This window comes from Centroberyx gerrardi, chromosome 14 (genome assembly GCF_048128805.1).
Source record: "Centroberyx gerrardi isolate f3 chromosome 14, fCenGer3.hap1.cur.20231027, whole genome shotgun sequence".
In the NCBI taxonomy this organism is placed as follows: Eukaryota; Metazoa; Chordata; class Actinopteri; order Beryciformes; family Berycidae; genus Centroberyx; species Centroberyx gerrardi.
Window position 1 is genome coordinate 15,610,825 of NC_136010.1, and position 20,969 is coordinate 15,631,793.

The window sequence follows — 20,969 nt, forward strand, 5'->3', positions numbered from 1 at the left end:
TGGTTAGCGGAGCGGCCGAATTTAAACACTGATCTGTTGACACACTCGCCTATTGTTAGAGGACATTATCCCCCACGCCTGCCCAGTGGCTCACAGAGGCACGTCTTCTCCCTCATCTGCTCTGTGTGCCTCTCTTTCCTTCCATCCTCCCTTCATTTTATCTCCTTGAGTCACCCCTCCTTGTGCACTAGCTCCCTCCTCTCAACCCTCTTCCCAGCTTACTCTTTAAAGGGAAGGTTTAAAGCTCCTTTCCCCCTTTCATCTGGCTTGCCTACACTGCACAGAGCGTTTGATAGGAGAAAGAAAAACAGAAACCCCTTGCATCTTTTGTGTAATTTTTGTGAGGTTTCTGGCTAATTAAGCTTCAGATTGTATATTCTTTCCTGCTATTCACATGCAGCCCCCTCCTCTGTTCTTCCCCCCCTATATTGAAAGGGGAGAGGTGGAGAGGGAGAGAGGGAACAGCAGGAGAATAGCGGCTGGGTCTCAGCTGTGAGGAGTGTTGTGGCGCGAGCTGAAAGAATGGCCTGTTGTGTTGGGCAGCAGCAGTATTGTGTGTCTGGCCTCTCGCTCCCTCTCTCCCTCTCTCTCTCTCTCTCTCTCTCTCCCCCCGTCTTTCTCCTCTTTTACGGTTCACTCCATCACGCCTTCATCCAGACAAGCACAGCCAGGAACCTGCTATTCTTATAAAAATAAGCTCTTTGATGAAGACAGCTAGCCGGTTCCTAAATGTGACTCTTTGTTATAACGCTGCAGATATACTTGACAGAAAAAAAAGGGGAGTATAGCGAGACTTATTTATATCAGCTCTCCCAGGAGCTTGTTCTGTTTCATTAATAGGGAGTTTTGAATATTTTTTAATAGAGTTTTCAAGACTTGAGGTAGGTCGTACGTATTTGAATGTGTGTGTGCGCGCGTGTGCATGTGTGTTTATGTGTGGGAGGCATGTAGGGCTGGAGGGTGGAGGGATAGGGGGCATTATAGCTCTTTGCAGTCGAAGCCCCTCCAACCCGTGGCAGTTAATTGAACCTACTATAGCATGGCGTGCTCTTAGCGGCACCTTGGCCCCTGATAGGATCTGGAGTGGGGCCGCTATTTGCTTCATCATTAATCTGTGGGCCTCCGCTACATTGATTACCTCTCCGTTCTCCTTCATAAATCATTATGGGCCAGCAATCCCTTTAATGGGGGATGGAAGTGCTGACAGAACACAGCCATGGTACTCGGGACATAATACTCACCTTGGCCCCCAGGTCAGGTTATCAGTGCTGGAGAAACAGGTCCTATACCTGTCCATCTCAGCACAGTGGCATTAGCCAATCGAACTAACCTTCTATATAGGAAAGATGTTCTGTTAAGATGGAATAATACCTCTCTCAGTTCAATTAACCCATATTCAGCCCTTTCTTAAAAGCACACATGGAAACATCTGTGTATTGTAAACACAGCTATATAGGCCTTAATAGCATCTCTACAAAGATTTGTCCCACTGACACCATAATGGTCATCTATCCATAGCTTGTGGTTGAGATGCTTCCATCCTCTGACCAGTGTATTAAGGGACTACTTGTGTAGACGAGGCCTTAAAGTGCTGCCTCAATCAATGCTGCTCCGGTAATTGGCTTAGAGGCCCAAGAGAGCGTCCCGCTAACTCCCTGTGTGACTGTTTGCTGTTGCCCTGCCCTTCCCCGCTCTGTCTGAGAGATACTCCTGCGCACGTCATCTCTCTGTCTCTGTTTTCATAACACACACTTCCCCATCAGCACCGAGCATGTGTTTACCCTGGAAACACACTCCAATTTATGCTGTGGCTTTGGCTTTTCATCCTGCGGAACGGGATATTTCGCAAACCCTAGTGATATTAATTTGTTTTGAATCCTACTGGTTCAAGAATGCCACGTAAAAGCTTGATGTATCTGATTTTGACCTTAATTTAAGATATGAGCCAGCTACTATTTTCATTATTTATTTCTTGCTCCTTCTTCTGCAAAGGCATAGGATTATGTTTCTTTAGAAATGATCTGATCCCTGCATAGTTTGTGTGAGTTGCTCAGTCTCATGTAGTCATGAGACTTCCAACCAGCAGGGGTTAAAAACGGCAGATGTTTGGCTGAACCGGGGTGCGTGTGTCTGTGTCTGTGTGTGTGTGTGTGTGTGTGTGTGTGTGTGTCCACGAGTGTGTATGTCTGTATCAGACAATGAGTGGAAGCTCCCCAGACCATCAACAGCAGGAAGGCGATTGAGGATATCAGATGTCACCAGAGTGCTCTTAGCCCACCGCCTATTGTTAACACACAAATTGAAGAGTACATTTTTCACCTGGTTTTGTTTGTGTGTGTATGGGTGTGTGGGTGTGTGTGTATGATTGAAGTAGTGGTGGAGGTGGGGTGTTGTCTCTCACTCATGGATCCAAGGTGTTGCCATAAACACAGAACTGACATATAACTGAATTCACTGTCATAGTCATTATTGTGGACATAATCTTGTACTGTACCCACATTGACCCAAACCGTCTCTGGTCTCTGATGACCATTGGTTGAGGAGGAAAGATTCTGGGCAGCCAGCTGTGCAGGAGGTGATGTGGGTGTGGATGGAGAGGTATTCTGGTTATCTTGGCCCCAGGTAACAGTGGACCCATTCAGAGCCAGAGGTCAAAACAGGCCATTAGGAGGGGAGGCTTAGTCTGGGAAAGGATGTAGAGATAGATATCACCCTCAACCTGACATCCTGAACCTCATTTTATTTTGACTTGGCAGCTCCTTCCTAACATGAACCAGAAAAAAATATATCAGAAAAATGACACACAAGGAGAAATCTTTTTGAATTTCGATTTTTGAAGCATGCTCCAAATTGCACACAGAGCGTTCAGGAATTTGTTTGCTTCACCTATCTCCCTGAGACGGATTTCACCATAGAGGTGACGTTTGCAAAGCCCTGGGAGCAGCTAGCTAGAGGTTGAGTGTGTCGCTCAATGTCACAATCAAAACTGCAACTTTCAAGTTACATGACAAGTCAATCCACTTAACATTTAGCCTTAAAACTAGTAGTCACAGTAACTTGAGGAGACCCTGAGATCTTATTGGGATCATCTCATGTGAAGACTAATTAAAAGTAATGTCACATGGACTCTGAACCTTACAGAGCATCTATTTTTCACGATTCTTGGTGACATTTTTGAATCCTTTAGTCTGCTGCCCTTGCATGTAGGCTACATGTGGCTCTCACAAGGAGGCCTGGAACACTTTTAGACAATACAAACATTTGCTGGGCCACACAAATTAAATATTTAGTCAGCTTCCGCAGATAGCAGCTTCTCTCTCAGTATAAGCTAGCACAGCTTGCATCAGCCCACCAGAAAGAGCCGTGTCACTTTATTTAATGGAAAAAAGATGTACAAACAATTTTTACAGCATTTGTGATCAGACTTTGTTTAGTGTCATTTTCAGTTGCGTAAAACCATCTTTTCTTTGTTGTTGGATCACTTAGCAAAATTAACAGATAGCTATGTTTTAAATATGAATGCTGAGTTCTCTCACCTATTTTACATTGTATATGTGTTTGCAAGATTGTGTGATTATATGTGTTGCAGTACCATTTCAACAGATCTATTTTAGCTCAATATTTGTGGTGATGAAATGCGAAACAATGTGGACCAATATGTAGGAAAATGTGAATTTGTGCTTGTCAAAACAGTGACTGTTGAGCCTTGTTGTGCATTGTAAAAGATTCAGTAGCCAGATGGCCTTAGAATCTGCTTTTCTCTGAAGCCAGACAAAATGGCTTCTAAATGTTTTGCCCCTAATGTTCTAGCTCTCATGTTTATAGCATAGCAGAAGCTTTCAAAGGCAACTGGAAAATGCAAGCTCTCCTGGACTCTGTCCCAATGTTCCTTCATCTCAGGTATGCTGAGATGAAGGAACTCAAAGATCTCTATTTAGGCCTGAGTGCCTTAACTGTACAGTATGTTGTGGTGAGATGCTACAACTGAATGTATGTTATATGGTTTGGTTCAGGTGGAAGTGCGGTTTTAATTAACTCTGAAATAGCCAAAAACCCTTTCTGTCCAGTCTCATATAATAGAAGATTCTATATATTTCATAACAAAACAGGAATACAATGATGTTTGCCACAGCAAGGTTATGTACAGTATAAAGATAGCTATGTTTACTCTTCTGAAACCCTCAAAAGATGTACTTCTTATTTTTGCAATAAGAATAAAAATATTTCAGTAATCAAGAAGAAAATGGAAAAACTGAATCAATCGTTCCCTTTGTGTCATGACATGTGCCTGTACAGTAGACTGGGACATTGTTGCTCTCCTATAGGTTTGAGGAGGCAAGCTCCTTCATTATGGCGGCGTTGTGCTTGTTCCAAGGCTCAGTGATAAGGGCCGTCTCAGTCTTATCAGTCCAGAGTCACAGCAGGGCTGCTGCTTTCTGTGCCACCTCACTGAGAGACGATGCTGCTGTAGCTGCTGCTACCACATCTCCTGTTGGTCTCTACCAGCGATACCAATCTACCGCTCATACATCTTCTGAGTCCTGGGTATTCTCCACGACAAAGGCATTTATGCATGGATAAATGAGAATCTTTACATAGTGTATAAAAGAATGGATTTTCAAATTACAGATTAAGATTATAACTGCATATAAAGATGATTGTTACAGTGTCCATGATGATTAGAGTGCCTAGAGCACAGAGAGCATAACAGACAGTTCTCCAAGGTCTGCAGCTTGTAATTAATGACTGACGACAGCTCTGTTGCTCCTGCAGTTTATGATGTGTGTTCTGTAGGAGTGAGGTTCAGGAGTGGCCCAGTATTGGGAGGCAGGATGTGGGTCATAGCATGCACTCAAACAGGCCACTTCAGGGACACATGTCCCCTGCTCCGGAGCTTTTTATGAACTGCCAGCGAGGACAGAAACTGGCTTCCACTACCTGCTATTTATAGTTCACACTCTGAATACAGTATATGTGTTTACACACACACACACACACACACACACACACACACACACACACACACACACACACACACTCTCTCTCTCTCTCTCTCTCTCTCTCTCTCTCTCTCTCTCTCACAATGCACGTGTGTTTACAGTCAATTTTCATGCTATGTATAAAGTTGTCGCAAAATCTAGAGCAGAGTACAGTGGGGACTACGGGTAAGTGGACATGCAACATTACTGATTACTGTTAGGCTTGCACTAATTTAATTCTTGATGTGGCTTTCAGAAAACCTTCTATGTATTCTTATGTGTTCTGTATTGACTCAGGGAGAGCTTGAGGTGATGCAGCAGTACAGTGACAGGGCATAGAGACAATGTTGATGACGTGACAGAAGCGAGGACAGGCTTGCCTGAGCTCCCTTATCCTTTTAGCAGTGCTAGGATCAATACCTCTCTCTCTCTCTCTCCCTCACACACACACACACACACACACACACACACACACACACACACACACCTACCTTCAGCCTTGTGAGAAAGAGAGAGAGATGCTACTCACTCAATAACAAGATGCCCAGACAAGATGAAAGTAAAGATGTGAGGAGAACCAGCACAGGGAGTGGAACAGAGAGTGCTGCAGAACAAGCCAGAGGTGCTGTGTTTGTGTTCGGCTGGTCGGTGGCGCGATGATTGTTTGTCAGACAGCGAGAAGGTGAGAACGAGGGAGAAAGTGTGAGTTGTTTGTTGTGAGAGGGATTTCACATGCCCATTAGGTGATTGTTTTTCCTGTTGTTCTGTGATCCTTGCTGTCATGTCTCTCTCCCGCCCTCATTCTCTCCATCTTTTTCCCTCTGTCATTCCTCCATTTGGCAGACGCCCCCTCTAACAACAGCCGCCCCGTACTTCTTCCTTTCCTCTTCCCCCGTTGGAATGGACCGGAGCTGCTGATTGATGTTGTTGTTGGGAGAGGGATTGATGCTGATTGGACGATGAGTGTTCCATTTCCCAACCTTCCCCAGTAGCAGGGAGACGTCAGCAGCGTGGCGGGCACCTCATCACACCTAGTGGCGTGTGCTGCGCCCGCCCGCTAATACCTACTAATATTTGAGGAGGAGAAAGACGGGAATAGAGAAATTGAACTTCCATGTAGAGAGAAAAGAGGATGAAAGGAGAGGAATTAATGGCGAGGCTTTGAGTGTACACAATTAGCGAGAGAGAAGGGGATATAAACCGGGGATCAGAAGAGATGGTGTGAGAAATTGGGAGGGACACCAGATAGACTCATAAACTATGCTGAAGGAGCAATGAAAATTCTATTTATTCATTATAGAATGAAAAAGTGAAGGGCAATAACGGAGAGGAGCTGAAACCACAGGGAGCTGTGTGCCATAACGCTGGAAATTTGAGTCATTCCTTTTGAAAATCACATAGTAATGGATATACTTTATGTCACAGAGCAACACAGCTATATCTGATAAAAACTCATGGTAATACCACAGGTAATATAACCTACAGCAATGGCATCAGGCCAAGTTGCATAATTACTTGACAATAACATGATGCTTTCATCACTTTGTTCAAAGGGACAAAGGAATGGAGTTTATACCTGGTTATACCAAGGCTGGTAGTTCTGTAAACAGGAATTGTAAGCTACTGGCAGCTCAAACACTGATGCAGCGTGCTTACATGTGTACCACTGCCTGCATTACTTTATAGATTCACCACAAAAGACATGGCACATATTATTGCATCACATGTTTAATAATCTAAATCATCATATAGTTATATAGTCATAAAGTTTGTGCCAAATCTTACTGGTTAAATACACGTTCTTTCTTGTTTTCTCCTGTTTTTTATTCTCATATAAGTAGGTGAAGAAAACTTTTTAGCAAGTACAGATGCACACATGTTAGAAGCTGTTGTATAAAAACCATGATATCTTTGAAGAATTTATTTATTGTGATCATTGACTTTGGTGATGCCAGTGGAACTTGGATGTGCCTCCTACCTCTTGCATCATCATCCTACACATAATCACAATAACAAAAGCCCTCTCACGTAAAATTCCTACATTAAATATGTATTTCATGGTCTTCAGTGGTGGGATCTGCTAACAGTCTATGGGATTAATTCTGTAAACTCACAAGACCTGTAATCTATTTGGTGTTGTGTTCTGTGTCACAGCCAAGATGCAGTTTATAAACGTCCTATTTGGTTGTCCTTAGCAAGAGGAGTACATGTCTGACTGAGGTCATACATCTATAGCTGTACAGCATGCAGCTGCGTTTGGAATACTCCTTTTTGTATCACCCTTCACTTTGCAGGTTTTTTTTTTATACCCACGCAGGTTTTAGAGTTGCCTTATTGCGGTTTAACATTATGTAAGGGCAAATGTACAGGGAGCTGGTAATTATCGCAAAATAAAGGTGGATCAAGACCCCAAAGCGAAGCTTACATAGCGCTGCTGTCCTGTGAAAACCATGTAACTCATAAAATTTGGGTGATTTTCATGTTTTCACTTCAGTTGAAGGATTACATGCTCCTCAGAGGGCTGAGAAAATTCTTCGAACTTTTGGGCTTATTAAAACCAAAAGAAAATCCACAGGATGAAGTCAAACATGCATTGTGATCAAACTAAAACACAGCTGTTTTTCTTAGTTCCTGAAAAGTTGACATTTTGGAGATACAGGGTTTTCACCTGACAGTGACAATATTAGACTAGGCTACTTAACAAAGACATTCATCTGTTGACATTATATATTCATTTAAAATGTTTTTATTACAACATACAGTATTTGCAAGCTTCCGCATCCATGGGCTACACTGTCCCAAAGCTGTCACCTAGAAATGTAAACAAACCTCTAACCCTCAGTGAAAATGTTCATGCTCTCCAAATAAATTAAAAGTAATACTGGAAAAATCTTCAGTATTTCTAACTAGGTTAGAGTGTTTTGTCTGTGTGACGAGTAACCTATTATTGGCGCAAGGTGTCGCTGCTTAATTTGATGATTAGAAATCAACAAAATCGACCAGACTTAACTGCGGAGTGATATGATAACATGTGAAACGGTCTGTTAAGTGAAACAGACCTCAGAATGCATTCATTGGCCAATCAGAATTGAGTATTTAACATAGTCATGTAATAAATGAGAACATAGTAAGTGTTCTGTATTAATACTGATGATTAATAGATCTCTCAGAACTTACTGTTGCATTAATAAGCGTTAGACGTCCTTAAACCTTGATAGTCAATAAATATGATTAATCTCAGGGAATGAAATGACTTCTAAGCTACTAAACACTCAGAGTGGAGTAGAGTGAATATGATTATGTGAGATTGTATAGGTCCTGCGACCAGGACCAAAAGTAGGGGTATGCCATAACCAGTGCAAGAGACATTCTCGGCCTAGGCAAGATCAGTATGTCAGAGCTACTGTGGAAGCAACTGCTGTAAAATATACATGTTTATACATATTTTTGCTTATTTTTGAGTGTTCCCTGTAACCTCAGCTTTCCCTGCTGGATGTTTATGAAACCTCTCTGTGAAAGGCTGCAAGAAGGCCAGAGTGTCTCTTAGTCCACCTTTTTATATGACGCTAAGTTCTTTGTTCCAATATGTCCCACCTCTCTTTATGTATTGTTTGTGCATAATACACACATTACATTGGTGGTGTAAGATTGCCAGATGTGAGTCATTCACCAATAACATTGTGATATGTGACCCACTTTTCTCCGGTATGAAAACCCCAGCATCAAGGCACTCAAACGGTTAGCAAAAATACAGAACGAATGCATCTTAGCAAACTATTAATACTTAGCAATCAAAATCTGTCCTGATCGAACGATAATAATGACACAGATGCATTGGGCAAGCTGGTCACCATTTCTTACTACCAAAGAAAAATGCTCATGGTGTGAAATGCCACTTAAGATGCACCTGCAAGTCCTGAAGTCACATCGTTTAGCGTAGGGTGAGCGTGAGTCTCCTGCCTGCCAGAAAGTCCCACGTTTTCCAAGAAGTCTGGCACATGCCATCTGTACTGTGCAACGTTGTTGTGAATTCAAGCTATGGAGGCACTGCCTGTCTGATACTGACACCATCCACTATGTAGAGGAAAAGGACAGTTTACTGGACAAATGACATTTGGCACATACAGTTAGTGACACTTGTGCAAATGCTGAATTAATATGCCTGCAAAAAAAGAAAAAAACCTGAAAAGATGACATGATTGTTAGAAACTAGAAACTGAGTTTTCAAGAGCATGGTTGTGATGCATCTAGAAGTAGGCCCAGGTCTACCATATCTAATTCTCCAGAAGCAAAACAAATTCAAAGATGCAAAATTGATTCAAAGAAGTGTCATTAAAATTAATTTGTAACATGAATTAGTATTTAGAGATTTCATAAAAGCCTGGCCCATGTGGTTCCACACATTCTGTCTAAAGATCTTCCAATAGAGCTTAAACATCACACCCTTTTAAGAAAATTAGATAAATTGTTTTAAGAAATCTATAGCATAGGTCTTAGCTTAGTCTTAGAAAGCTCCTAAACTACAGACTGCAGGACAAGATGTATCTTGCCTTTATGAAAGTTCCATACTTAAAATTAAGAGGAAAACCCCTTCTGGTTGATCTTACTAGTACAACAAATTTAAAAATGATAAATCTGACCTCTGCAGAAAAATGAACACACTTACATTTCTATATTGTCTTGTATGCTTGCTGGATGAATAGGAGCCCAACTTTTTCCTCGCAAAGATTATTCTCTACTGCACTGGTGGCATTTGAAGACTGCAGAAGTTTCCAAATGTGCTTGTGTTACATTTTTCCATTTTTCCATTCATGCGAGCACTCAATGGCTTCTCACGCTCAAATAAAGAATGAGCCCATTGATGACTGTCAGTGGAAGTTAGTTCATCAGAGCCCGGGTCAGGGCTGAGTACGGTCCAGTCATTGTTCCCCTGGCCAGAGAAAATAGAGAGGATCCACAGTGATAGTAAGGAGACAAGCCAGAGCTCACTGGAGTTATTGTCGTTCACTGGGAGCATTCAGACTCAATCTGCTGTGAGTCCAACTGAAACCAAGCTGCTGGGGTTTGAACAGGAATTGGCTCTCAGATATGACAAAGTGTCTGTGGCTTGGTTTATGTTGCTGACAAAATAGCCTTTTCTAAAAGCAGGACATCTAGGCTCTTCTGCAAACATAAAGCTCAGTAAATATACATTATTCTATTGGCCTAAATGATTGAGCTGTCAGGTGGTGACCAGGCAACAGCAATATTTTATCACTAAATTTCTGTTTTAGCATGTCTCAATTGAGGAAGATTTTCTGTGGAATATATCTTGTATCTTCAGAAACTCATAAAATTCCTAAGATTGTTTGCTACTGTATACACTGAATATAGGCAATGATACATGACATTACAATAATACATGATGATTGTGCATATTAATATGGACACTCATTATTCAATGTTATATTCAAACTAGTACTACTCCTACTACTACCTAGACTATCGGCCATATTACATCGCCTACTACTCCTACTACTGTTACTACTACTACTAGTTGTACTACTACTTATAATAATTTAATTATGGCTCTTTGATTTCTTAAAAGTAAGAATATGTTTGTGCCCAGTTGGTACGAGGCTTCACTGGTTGTGGAGTGTGTGTCTTTCCTCTTGCTGTCTGTGCTCCATTCTCCTTCGCTCTTTTTGTAGATAATGCACAGCTGTTTGCCAGTGATTTTACTGCCCAGCTGACATCTTTGTTGAAGTTGTTTAGGTTTAAACAGCAGTGCGCTGATGTTTGAACAATAGTTGAACAGTTGTAAAAGACCCGGTGGTTTTCTCACCTTCTTCAGAAAGAGGATATGCTGCTAACATTTTGTGTCGATGTGTTCTCATTTGGGTTGAAAAGGTGGAAGGGTTTTAGAGATGATTGCTTTTTTTGTATTACAACGACGCAGTGACGTAACGCTTAACAGAAGCTCTTGGATTTGCGTTAATGAGGCAGTGTTCATTCTTCAACTTAATATGAGCGCACCAGAATTAGTCATCCTATCAGAGGCCTCTACTGTGGGAATAGCCTGGAATAAAAACTCCCTTCCCTGCTCAGTAGACGGCGTCATTAGACACACTGAGCCTCAGAACCATCTCCCACCGTGGGACCACCCAGTCCTATGACTCACACTCCCAGACAACTCCACTTTCATCTGTACCTCGATCTACTGAGATGAATACAAATCAGCACTCTGCTGTACGGCGCTGGTGCATATGGTCAATTAGATGATTTATCATATATAGCCTATTTTTTGAAGTGAGGGATTTGTTTTTGCTCACAGTCTGAGTACTATATCTTCCCACCTAAATCGCCTCTCCTTATCAATTTATCTTCACTGTCATTTCGGGAAAAGGCTGGAAGAAAAGCGATAAAGAGTATCACTGTTCCCCTTGCAGTACAGTACAAGTGTAAGGCTAAGCACTGCACAGTAAAGATTTGCTTATTATCAGGTGTTTGTGGGCTGGATGCAGCCTGAGGGATCGAGTGTGTGCTGCATATTGGAGAGGCTCAGGTAAACATTTGGATATTTCCAAGAAAGAGCCTTGTGTCGAACATGAGCTTTCTCACCTGTCTAGAATAGCATAGCACAGTGTTGTTGTTCAAGACAGAAACATTATAATTTCTGTTCATGTGGTCTCATCTGCTTTCACATAGTAAGGTACTTCCTAACCAATTATTATGATAGGGCTGCTTTTAATTATTATTTTCATTGTCAATTAATCTATTGATAGATTTTTTTATTAATCAATGAATCATTTAGTCTATATAAGGTCAAAAATAATTACAAATGGCCATCACAAGGTACCAGTGCTCAAAGTGATGACTTAAAATTCCTTACTTAGTCTGACCAGCAGCCAAAAAAAACCCAAAGTATTCAATTTATAATGATATAAAACAGAGAAAAGAAGCAAATCTTAAAATTTGTGAAGCTGTAACCTGCAAATGTTTTGTATATTTACTTGATAAATGACTAAAACGATTAATGGATTATCAAAATTGTAATCGATTAATTTTCTGACTATCTCCACCTTTGTCTCCACTTTTACAAACAAAAAGAAACTTATTGTCATCAAGATCTGCTGTGTTAAGACATATTATTTACAATGACAATAAAAAAAAATTCTGAAGATCAACTAATCGTTTAATTGACTAATAGTTAGCCCACTAAACGTGGTTCTATTCTTCAACAAGAAAATCTGTCCCAGTGGTATGACACGTCTCTTTATCATCGCTGAGACCCAGTAAGGAGCATTGGAGAGAGACGTGGAAACTGGATAACTGTCTGGCCTACATTGATTCACACTGCTGCCTGTGTTACAGTAGAGTTTAGTTCCCTTGAGAGGGGTGTATGTGTACATTGTGTTCATGCGTGTGTGTATAGTATACATGCTTGTGTGCATTCTTGTCCTGATCACAGATGGGTTACAACTTCCGTCAACCATCTGGCCGGTCATCCCATCTCCTCTGTGTAAAGGCAGAGACACAATGGCCCCTGTCTCCATTGTCTGGTGTCGGCTCCCTCCTGCTCTTATGACCCCAGGCTTCCCACTACAAAGTAAAACACCGCAGCACACTAATCATTAACTCCAATGGGGGATCAGGCTCTGGATAGTTAACCTAGCAATTAACATTTTGTCGTTAGCCCACCTTTTAAGAGAAGATGATGACACATGGATGATTGAGAGCAGTGAGCAGCCTTTGCATCAGACCTCTAATCAGCAATTCTTGTTTCAAATCTGCTGTATTTCATTGTCTTTTATTGTCTCTGTTTCCCCAGCACAGAGGAATTAGTCTAGGTTTCAATTGTGTTGGACTGAAAAGGCCTTTATTATGGTGCAGTTAAACCTAACAACACCTAAGAAAGCAGCAAGCGTAGTCGTTTAACAATACAGTAGTAACAGTAACAGCTTGGCTATAACAAACAATAACAGTTATCCTAATAATCGCAGTGATACAGTTATCATAGTATTGTGTCAGTAAATTTTACTACTCTAGACCAAGGAGAAATGAAATGCACTGACAATAGTATCAGGACCTGTGTATTGATAAAGATGACCTTTATTTTTATCTTCTCACTTTGAAGCCAGCAGTTTCCCATCAGGCAGCGAGCCAGATGGGATGTGAGACTCTTTTTAATTTCCTGACATCATGTCCGCAGCCTCTCGCCGTTCACTTCACTATCAATCACAGCCGATGAATGACGATCGCACTCTTCTTGATTTCAGATCCCACTCATTTCCTGTTTTGGAAACCGTTCCCTTTGACTGGCCATCTTCTCAAAAGTTGAATGAATGGTGGGATGTTGACTGCATTTGAACACTCAAGATAGGCTTGTAATGCCATATGAGCATAGCTGTGAGAAGAGCAGGGAGAATTTATGTTTATGTGGATGCTGCTTTTCCTTCTGCTGCTGTGCCATGGATCAGATTTGATTACCAACCAAACTGTAATTTACCTGGTGATTGGCAGCCACCTAACCCTGTTTTTGTTTTGTTTTTCTTCCTGTCATCAGGTACGACTCGCCCCCCTCGAGACGGAGAGGTCCCAGGGGTGGATTACAACTTCCTCTCTGTGGAAGATTTCCTAGAACTTGAGGAGAGCGGCACACTACTGGAGATAGGAACGTATGAAGGTGAGGATGATAATGATAGTGATCGTAACTGACGCTCCATGCAACTCATTATAGCGCAGGTGTCCTAATTCTCCACAGATACAATGTCTGCAGCGTAGGAGCGATCAACATTTATTTTTTCCTACATGCAGGCGGGCTGTAAGACTCTGCACTCGGTTGATTCCGATTAGACTGTGTGTGATGGGGGGAGATGCATGCAGGAGACAGCAGGTCACTCCACATCTGCCCCTCTCACTCTGATTAGGACAGTGTTGTGCAGTGCTAAGTCTCATACTGACACAAACCTGTGTGTGTACAAGTGTGTGTGTGTGTGTGTGTGTGTGTGTGCATGCGTGGGTGGGTGGATGTTTTGCACGTTGTGTGTTTCTTTGCAAGGCTGTGTGTTAGGCAGTGCTAAGTCTCATGCTAAAACAAGCGCGTGTGTGTGCGCGCGTGCTTGTGTGTGTGTGTGTGTGTGTGTATGGGGCAGGGAGAGAATGTTACAACGTTAATCTGCTTGGCACCGGTTCTACTGTGGTGTTGGCACGTTCCTCCCTTTCCCGCAGACAATGTCAAATACCTGTCCACAGGAGTCTGTGGCCATCCCAGACAACAGGAGGAAGGCTGGGTCTTTGATACATAACCAAAGAGTGACATTAGTGTTTCATGATTTTATAGAAACATCTTTGATCGTGTAACTCTTTATAATTTCTCCCACATTTTTTCCACAGTTTTATACCATACTAGCAAATACTTGATACGCTATTTGTTTGTTGTACAAAACCTCAACACTGACACTGAGTTAACGCTGAGGTGTTAACAAGGCGACTGTCAGGAGAAGCTGCTAAAACAAGTGTAATCTTTAAGGGCTCGGTGTTGTGAGATGATCCATTGTTTTAGATCTGTATGCTCCCTGTGGCCAGACAATACAGCTCCACACCCCAGCCCATAACAGGCACTGGAACAGCTTTGCTTTCCCACCAGCTGCTTATTTCCACCATTTTTTGGTCACATTGTGCTCCAGCTTTATTCCTTTTCTCTCTCAGCCTAAGATTAGGAGATTTCAAAGATCCTCTGCCTGCTATCGTTCTGTCCCCCGCTCTGTCTGTTTTTATCCCCGTCTTCCTCCTTTCTGTCTCCGTTTCTCCTTCTCTGTCTCTCTCTCTCAAGCATGCTAATGTCCTTCTTGTTGCCTAGGTAACTATTATGGGACCCCCAAGCCGCCGAGGCAGCCCGTCATTGGGACAGTGATTCTCAGTGATGCTGGCTCCCAGCAGTCCACCCCCAAGCGCACCAAGTCCTACAATGACATGCAAAACGCCCGAGTAGTGCCTGCTGACGACGACGATGACGACCAGGCCACGGAAATGAACAACAGTTTTACAGGTGAGGGAGTTGCTGCATCTTTAAGACAACCTCTCCATTTGCTGAAGTGTGTGTATCTGCGGCCTTTGTTTGTCTGTGTGTTTGTGTGTTTGTATGTATACAGCATGTTTCTGTGTTGTGTTGCTACCGAGTGGATGTTTGTTCAAGGGTGTCTGGGTGTATACATGTGCCTGTGTGTGTATGTGTGCGCCCAAGAGGATGCATACATGTGTGAGGAGAGGGAGAATGTGTGCGTGTGTGTGTGTGTTTATGATCCTCTCCTCTCCTCTGTTCTACGTTGCTGGGTGTCTGGCGGTTACATCATGTCTTTGTGATGCTGATTCCTTTTTTGTGAGCCTCCAAACACTGCCATCTGCCTGCGAGGAGGGGTGTAGTGGGGGAAGAAGTAGATTACAGCCTAACTTCACAAGATTCATCATTCTCTCTCCAGGCTTCACTCCTCACATCCTCTCACATACATTTTTAATTCTCATGTTTTAATCATTAAATTCCCTCTAATGCACGTATATCTGTTAATTGAGTATTAACATTTCTCACTTATTAAATAGGTGATAATGGTGTTTGGTGTTGTGTTAGCCTACTTTTTATGTCAGATATTTGTCAAAACCTGTTACCACCATTGCTCAACTGCATGCAAATCCATTCAAGAATTTGAATAGGGAGAGCAAATATGTGACAATATGAGATTTTTATGTAAAAGGATTAGTGTTTTTTTCTGTTCCACATCTCCCCCTCCCTCCTTTGAGCTCTGTCCTGTTTTTGTGAGTGTGAGAGACAGTTGCTGGATGGTGTTTTCTGTTTCTTGATGGTGTGAATCTATGCCCTCTCTGTGTCCCCCTGCCAGGCTGCCAGAGTGTTGAATTAGCATTTGATCAACCCTGAAAGGCCCACGGAAGTGGTGGAGGACAGTGGGCCAGTGCTGGGGGACTAGTGGGGGATGGGGATGGGGGTTGGGTTAATAGTTGGTTTTTGGAGAAAGAGGCTTGTGGGTGGGTGGAGAGGTAAAAGAGGGTGGGGGTCAGGGGTAGGAGAGAGTTTGGGAAAGACTGTTGCTGAAGGAATTAGCATATTCCTGGGCCCCATTCAATACACTAGAATTGGGCGGGAGCCAAACTAGGGATAGGGGGGAAGGGCTGCGAGTTAGATGTAGTTTTAGTTTGCATGCTATCTACCATAGACTAGCCAACCACTGCTTGTCTGCATATTTCATTGTTCCTCTCTTGCATGCCTGAGACATAAACCATATTTGTTCTTTTTTTGTTCTGTGTTGTGCTTGTTATGTGACCCAGGATCCTTAGTGCGTAGTCTCTTCCCCTCTCCCTTGTTGTGCACAGGTAACCCTAGTGACCAGGACGAGAGCCGCGGCGGCATCCTCCGGCCGTACCCCGCGCGCGACAATGCTCCATCCTATGGTCTGAACAATGCGGCCACCTCCACCGCAGACAGCGGCCAGCAGACCCTCGCGGAGCCCCAGGCCTCACCGGAGGACCCGCTGGGCCCGCTGCCCGAAAACTGGGAGATGGCCTACACAGAGAACGGAGAGCTCTACTTCATAGAGTATGCACCCTAAATTTACGCTACAACGTGCTGAGATTGTTCTACTGTATACAATGCTGTGATGGCCTGAATCAGCATTGCTGAACTTAGCCCATAGCTAAAAGTCGGTATTTTGTGTATTTTACCTGCACAATCATCAGGGCATTGTGTGCCTGTTTTAGCCCAGCGGCTTGTCGTTTGAGGCCAGCCCTCCCCTCTACTTCACAGCCAAGTTGCCCAGCCCTCTGGGTGCTGCTGCTCTCCAGGGCAGCCTGTTAATCCCTGCATGCCCTGATCTCTAAGGAGATCACAGCCGGATCACCTGACTGTACCTCCAGCTCTCTGTCCTCACTACAGCACAGCACAGGCACAGCACTAGGATATGGCTCTGTATTTTCAGAATTTGTATGTTTATTTGTGCGATTGTCGAATTATGTTCTCGCCTAACAATTAGGGATAAACTCAGCGCGCATGTTATTGTTGATATCCTGTCTGCAATGCTCTGTTATTTTCAAGCTATTCTCTGTACAACAGATGCCTTCCGTCCTCTGCAGGCAAACTTGCTGACATGGTTTATTTTCTATTTCTTGTTTATGCATTCATGAGCCCCTGCTGTGCTTGTTTTGTTGGTTAAATGGCCTGTCTTGAATTTCTTCTGTTGTCTTGTTTATTCTCTTTCAGCCACAACACAAAGACCACATCATGGTTGGATCCTCGATGTGGAGACAAAGCCTCCAAACCTCTGGAAGAGTGTGATGATGATGGTAAGCGGCTCTTAGTACTTAACTGGTAATGTAGTGTAATGTAGTAATAGAAGTGTACATCCACATTTGTGTCTAGTGATTTACAAATCAGTAGGTGGTGCACTTGAGCTCCCATGGATTTAGCTGTTTTTGTGTACTGACTGGCCTTTCTGATCACATTATGTAGCCCTTCATTTCTTACTAGCATATTCAGAATGTAAAACCCAAATGAAATATGTTTTTGTCAAACTCTTCTTATCTTACTCTATGTGTTGATCTAGTCTGTGTTTCACAAAAGGGAGCTCAAAATTGCTATACTTTCTCTGTTGATAGTAGATGGTGTTGTGTTTTATCAGAACATATGATTATACAAAAGAATGAAAGAATATCTCAACAAAATCAAAAATGGAATGAAATGATAGATGAGTAGTTCACAACAATTTAAAACACAAATTACAAAATTGCACCATCAAGTGGTGATATTGAAAATGACGCATCTCACTCAGATTGCTCAGGTTTGTTTAGATCGTGTTGCTTCTTGTTTATATCAGTTTTGAGACTAAGGGATTTCTTTTTCCCTATTTATCTTTCTCTGGACTGTCACTTCATTCTTTATTTACTTTTGACTCCTCCATCCCCCCACCCACTTCTCTCCTACTATCCATCCCTTTTCTGCTCTTCATTTTGTTTTTTTTGTTTCATCCTGCTTTCTTCACCTTGGAGAAGAAGGGATACATACAGAGGATCTGGAGACTGATCTAGGTGGGTTTTTTGATATTTGTATTGGGAACTAAGGTCACGTTGATGCTCATAAGGGCTTAAGATGTTATAACTTGAGTTATAACTTGGGGCCAAACCTATCCGTGCTTTAAAAGTAATCAGAGGAATCTTAAAATCAGTTCTGAAACTAAAAGGTAACGAGTGAAGTGATGCCAGAATTAGGGTGATATGATTTATTCAGTGAATCCTAGCTGCTGGCGGCAGTGGAGAGACTTTTCTTTTTTACTTAGGCAGGAGTAAAGAGACTTGCAGTTGTCTAGACAAGAGGAAATAAAAGCGTGATTGATTTTCTTCAGATTCCTGAACCATTAAAATGGCTTGATTTTAGAGAAAGTTCTCGACTGAACGAAAGAAGACTCAGGACTGCACAACTGTCTTGTATCTGAACGTCATAAGTTAGGTCAACATCAAAGATGGCAGCTGCCTTTATATAACTGTCTTGACCCACTCTTCCTTCGTTTTAGTCTTCTAATGGAGTCTCACAGTATTAGTGTCTCACACGTCATATTGTGAGATATTGATCAGCGGTATAGTGATTCTAAATCTACCAGTTATTTCAGTGTTGCCTCTTAAAAAGAAAATGTCATTGGCCCTAGCACTGCGTTTGTTTCCAGCATCCATTACAAGGGCCACATCACAACCATGTGCTTTTGGGATTTTCAGACCATTCAATTTGGTGTGGAAGTAATTTACATGCTATGCCACTGCTCACTGTTCATAAAGTGAATGACAGGGGTTATTTGTCTCTTATGCACAAGAACACATTTGGAGTGTGTTTGGCTGATGATGCAGGTTAATATATGCAGTTAGACTTGCTTCACAGACTGGAAAATGGCTCTGCTGCTGATTCTCGGCCCATTTGCAGGTGGCGCAAACAAGCCTAAAATGGAATGAGGCTCATACAAAGCCTTGAATGTCTGGCTACAAGCCCCTATTATTTCTGGCTGATCAGATGGAGACAGTCTGTGATTATTGATTGCGAAATCCAGCCTGCTACAAAAGTGTTTACTGGACTTGGTAGAAGCCCACAGTAACACAAGGAGCTAATGTCTTTGTCTGAAATCAAATACAGCGAGGAGGAAAATTGAGATGCCAACATCTTAATGGGAATGTGTCAGCTTAATAAGCCTTATCTGTCAGCCTGTTCCCCTGCAGCATGGCAGGATGTGTATGAGTGTGTGTGTGTGTGTGTGTGTGTGTGCATGGGTGCATGCATGTGTGTGTGTTTGTGTTACACAGTGAGGTAATGCTGAACAGGGCGTATAGTAACATTCAGTCATCAGCCTTGAACACATGGCCATAAGGTGCTGCTAGATTTACAGTTCTGTTCTGGAGATTTATGCAGATGACTACAGCTGTTAGCTCTTCAATTTTAAAGCCTCCAGACCACTCTCCATGGCTGGTTGTGTATTACACCCATAGTTTTGACCTGTGTAGTATTTTTTGGCCTTGTTGAGTTATTGTGAAGTGTTTTAGTCTTAATAATAATAAGCAGAAATGTGGTAGTAGGCAGCAGGAAGGAGATCCAGGTTGTAATTTAGTTGTGAACGTTCCCTGACAGCTCCCTGTTGAGTTTTTGACTGCATGAGGTTGGATTGGCAAAAGTTTTCATAAAACATCTGTACTACTGGCAAAGCTGGAATTAAAGAAATACAATGGAACCTGAAATGCGTGATCAAAATAAAGAAAAACAAAACAAAATTGTCCTGCTGCAGTGAACGGTTCAGGTGATTCTGCACTTGGTGACGTGCTTTTCTTGGCATTTGGCAGCGACTTTTAGCCTCATGGCAGGGCCAGAGAGGATCCCAGTTTGTTTATGGGAGAATCTGAAACAGCATCTGAGACTGTAGTTTACATCACCATCATAAAGAGGGCAGGCACCAGATGAACCATGCCAGATAACGGGCCAAGAAACATAACAGATCCGATGTATTAATGCATACCTGTTGAAAAAAAACATAAAATAAGTAAATTATGTAGAACATCCATTGCTATAAGGGAAAGGTGCCCCAGTACAGTTGTTTTACATACTGTATCTACTGTATTAGATACGTTTAATGTCTATTATTGCCTCTACAGTTTCAGGCAATGGAGGTAAATGTGCTGTACAATCTTTTTTACGCTGTGTGTGTCTCTTTCTTTCAGAACTGCCTCCAGGATGGGAGAGGATAGATGACCCAGTGTATGGGGTGTATTATGTAGAGTAAGTTGAAGACTTCACCTCACAGCTAAAACATAGAACGACTGGGTTACTCCAGGTTACACAATTTCTAACAAGTCCCTTTCAGACCTTATAGACACTTAAGTATTGCCGCTTTTACGCTTGACTGTAAAGGCTGAACCTTCACACTGATATCGCCACATTCGCTGAGCTTTGGTATAGCTGTCAGTCCCATTTAAATTAAGTTGAACAAAGCTGTTTCAGCAGTGACTGGAATCCATTTTGTGTCTGAAGTGTGGACCTGCATCGCTGTCACTGGGAGTCTGCGAGCCAGAAAGACTGTCAAACACTGTGCACTGCTATTTATCACTCTGACAATAAATCTCCCACTCATCTCTTCTCCTTTTCTCATCCATCTTTACCCCCATTATCTTGTTTTCTCTCTCTCTCTCTGTCTCCATTCTCTCTCTCCCTCTGTACACGCCCCTATCTATCTCAGTCATATAAACAGGAAGACCCAGTATGAGAATCCTGTAGTGGAGGCTAGGCGTAGGAAACACCTGGAGCAGCAGCAGCAGCAGCCGCAGCCTCCTGAAGGTGAGCGGTACATTCGAGGTTCGTTTCCTGCCCTGGCACGGCACCATTTCTTTCTTTCTTCATGTCTGTGAGTGTCATGTCCCTCTAGGTTGTCCAGTTTTCTGTTCTCCTGGGTTTGGGCCAGACCGCTTTTTCTGTACAGT

General features: G+C 42.5%; 1 protein-coding gene across 1 annotated transcript in view; it reads left to right on the forward strand.

Moving 5' to 3' along the window:
* LOC139928298 (membrane-associated guanylate kinase, WW and PDZ domain-containing protein 1-like) overlaps positions 1-20,969 on the forward strand; it is an 87,350-nt gene that overhangs the window by 37,612 nt on the left and 28,769 nt on the right. The window contains exons 3-9 of the mRNA XM_071920785.2: positions 13,525-13,644; positions 14,821-15,009; positions 16,344-16,566; positions 17,227-17,309; positions 18,015-18,050; positions 20,214-20,271; positions 20,729-20,826. Coding sequence (XP_071776886.2) covers positions 13,525-13,644; positions 14,821-15,009; positions 16,344-16,566; positions 17,227-17,309; positions 18,015-18,050; positions 20,214-20,271; positions 20,729-20,826 — 807 coding nt within the window. The remainder of the gene's footprint in view (positions 1-13,524; positions 13,645-14,820; positions 15,010-16,343; positions 16,567-17,226; positions 17,310-18,014; positions 18,051-20,213; positions 20,272-20,728; positions 20,827-20,969) is intronic.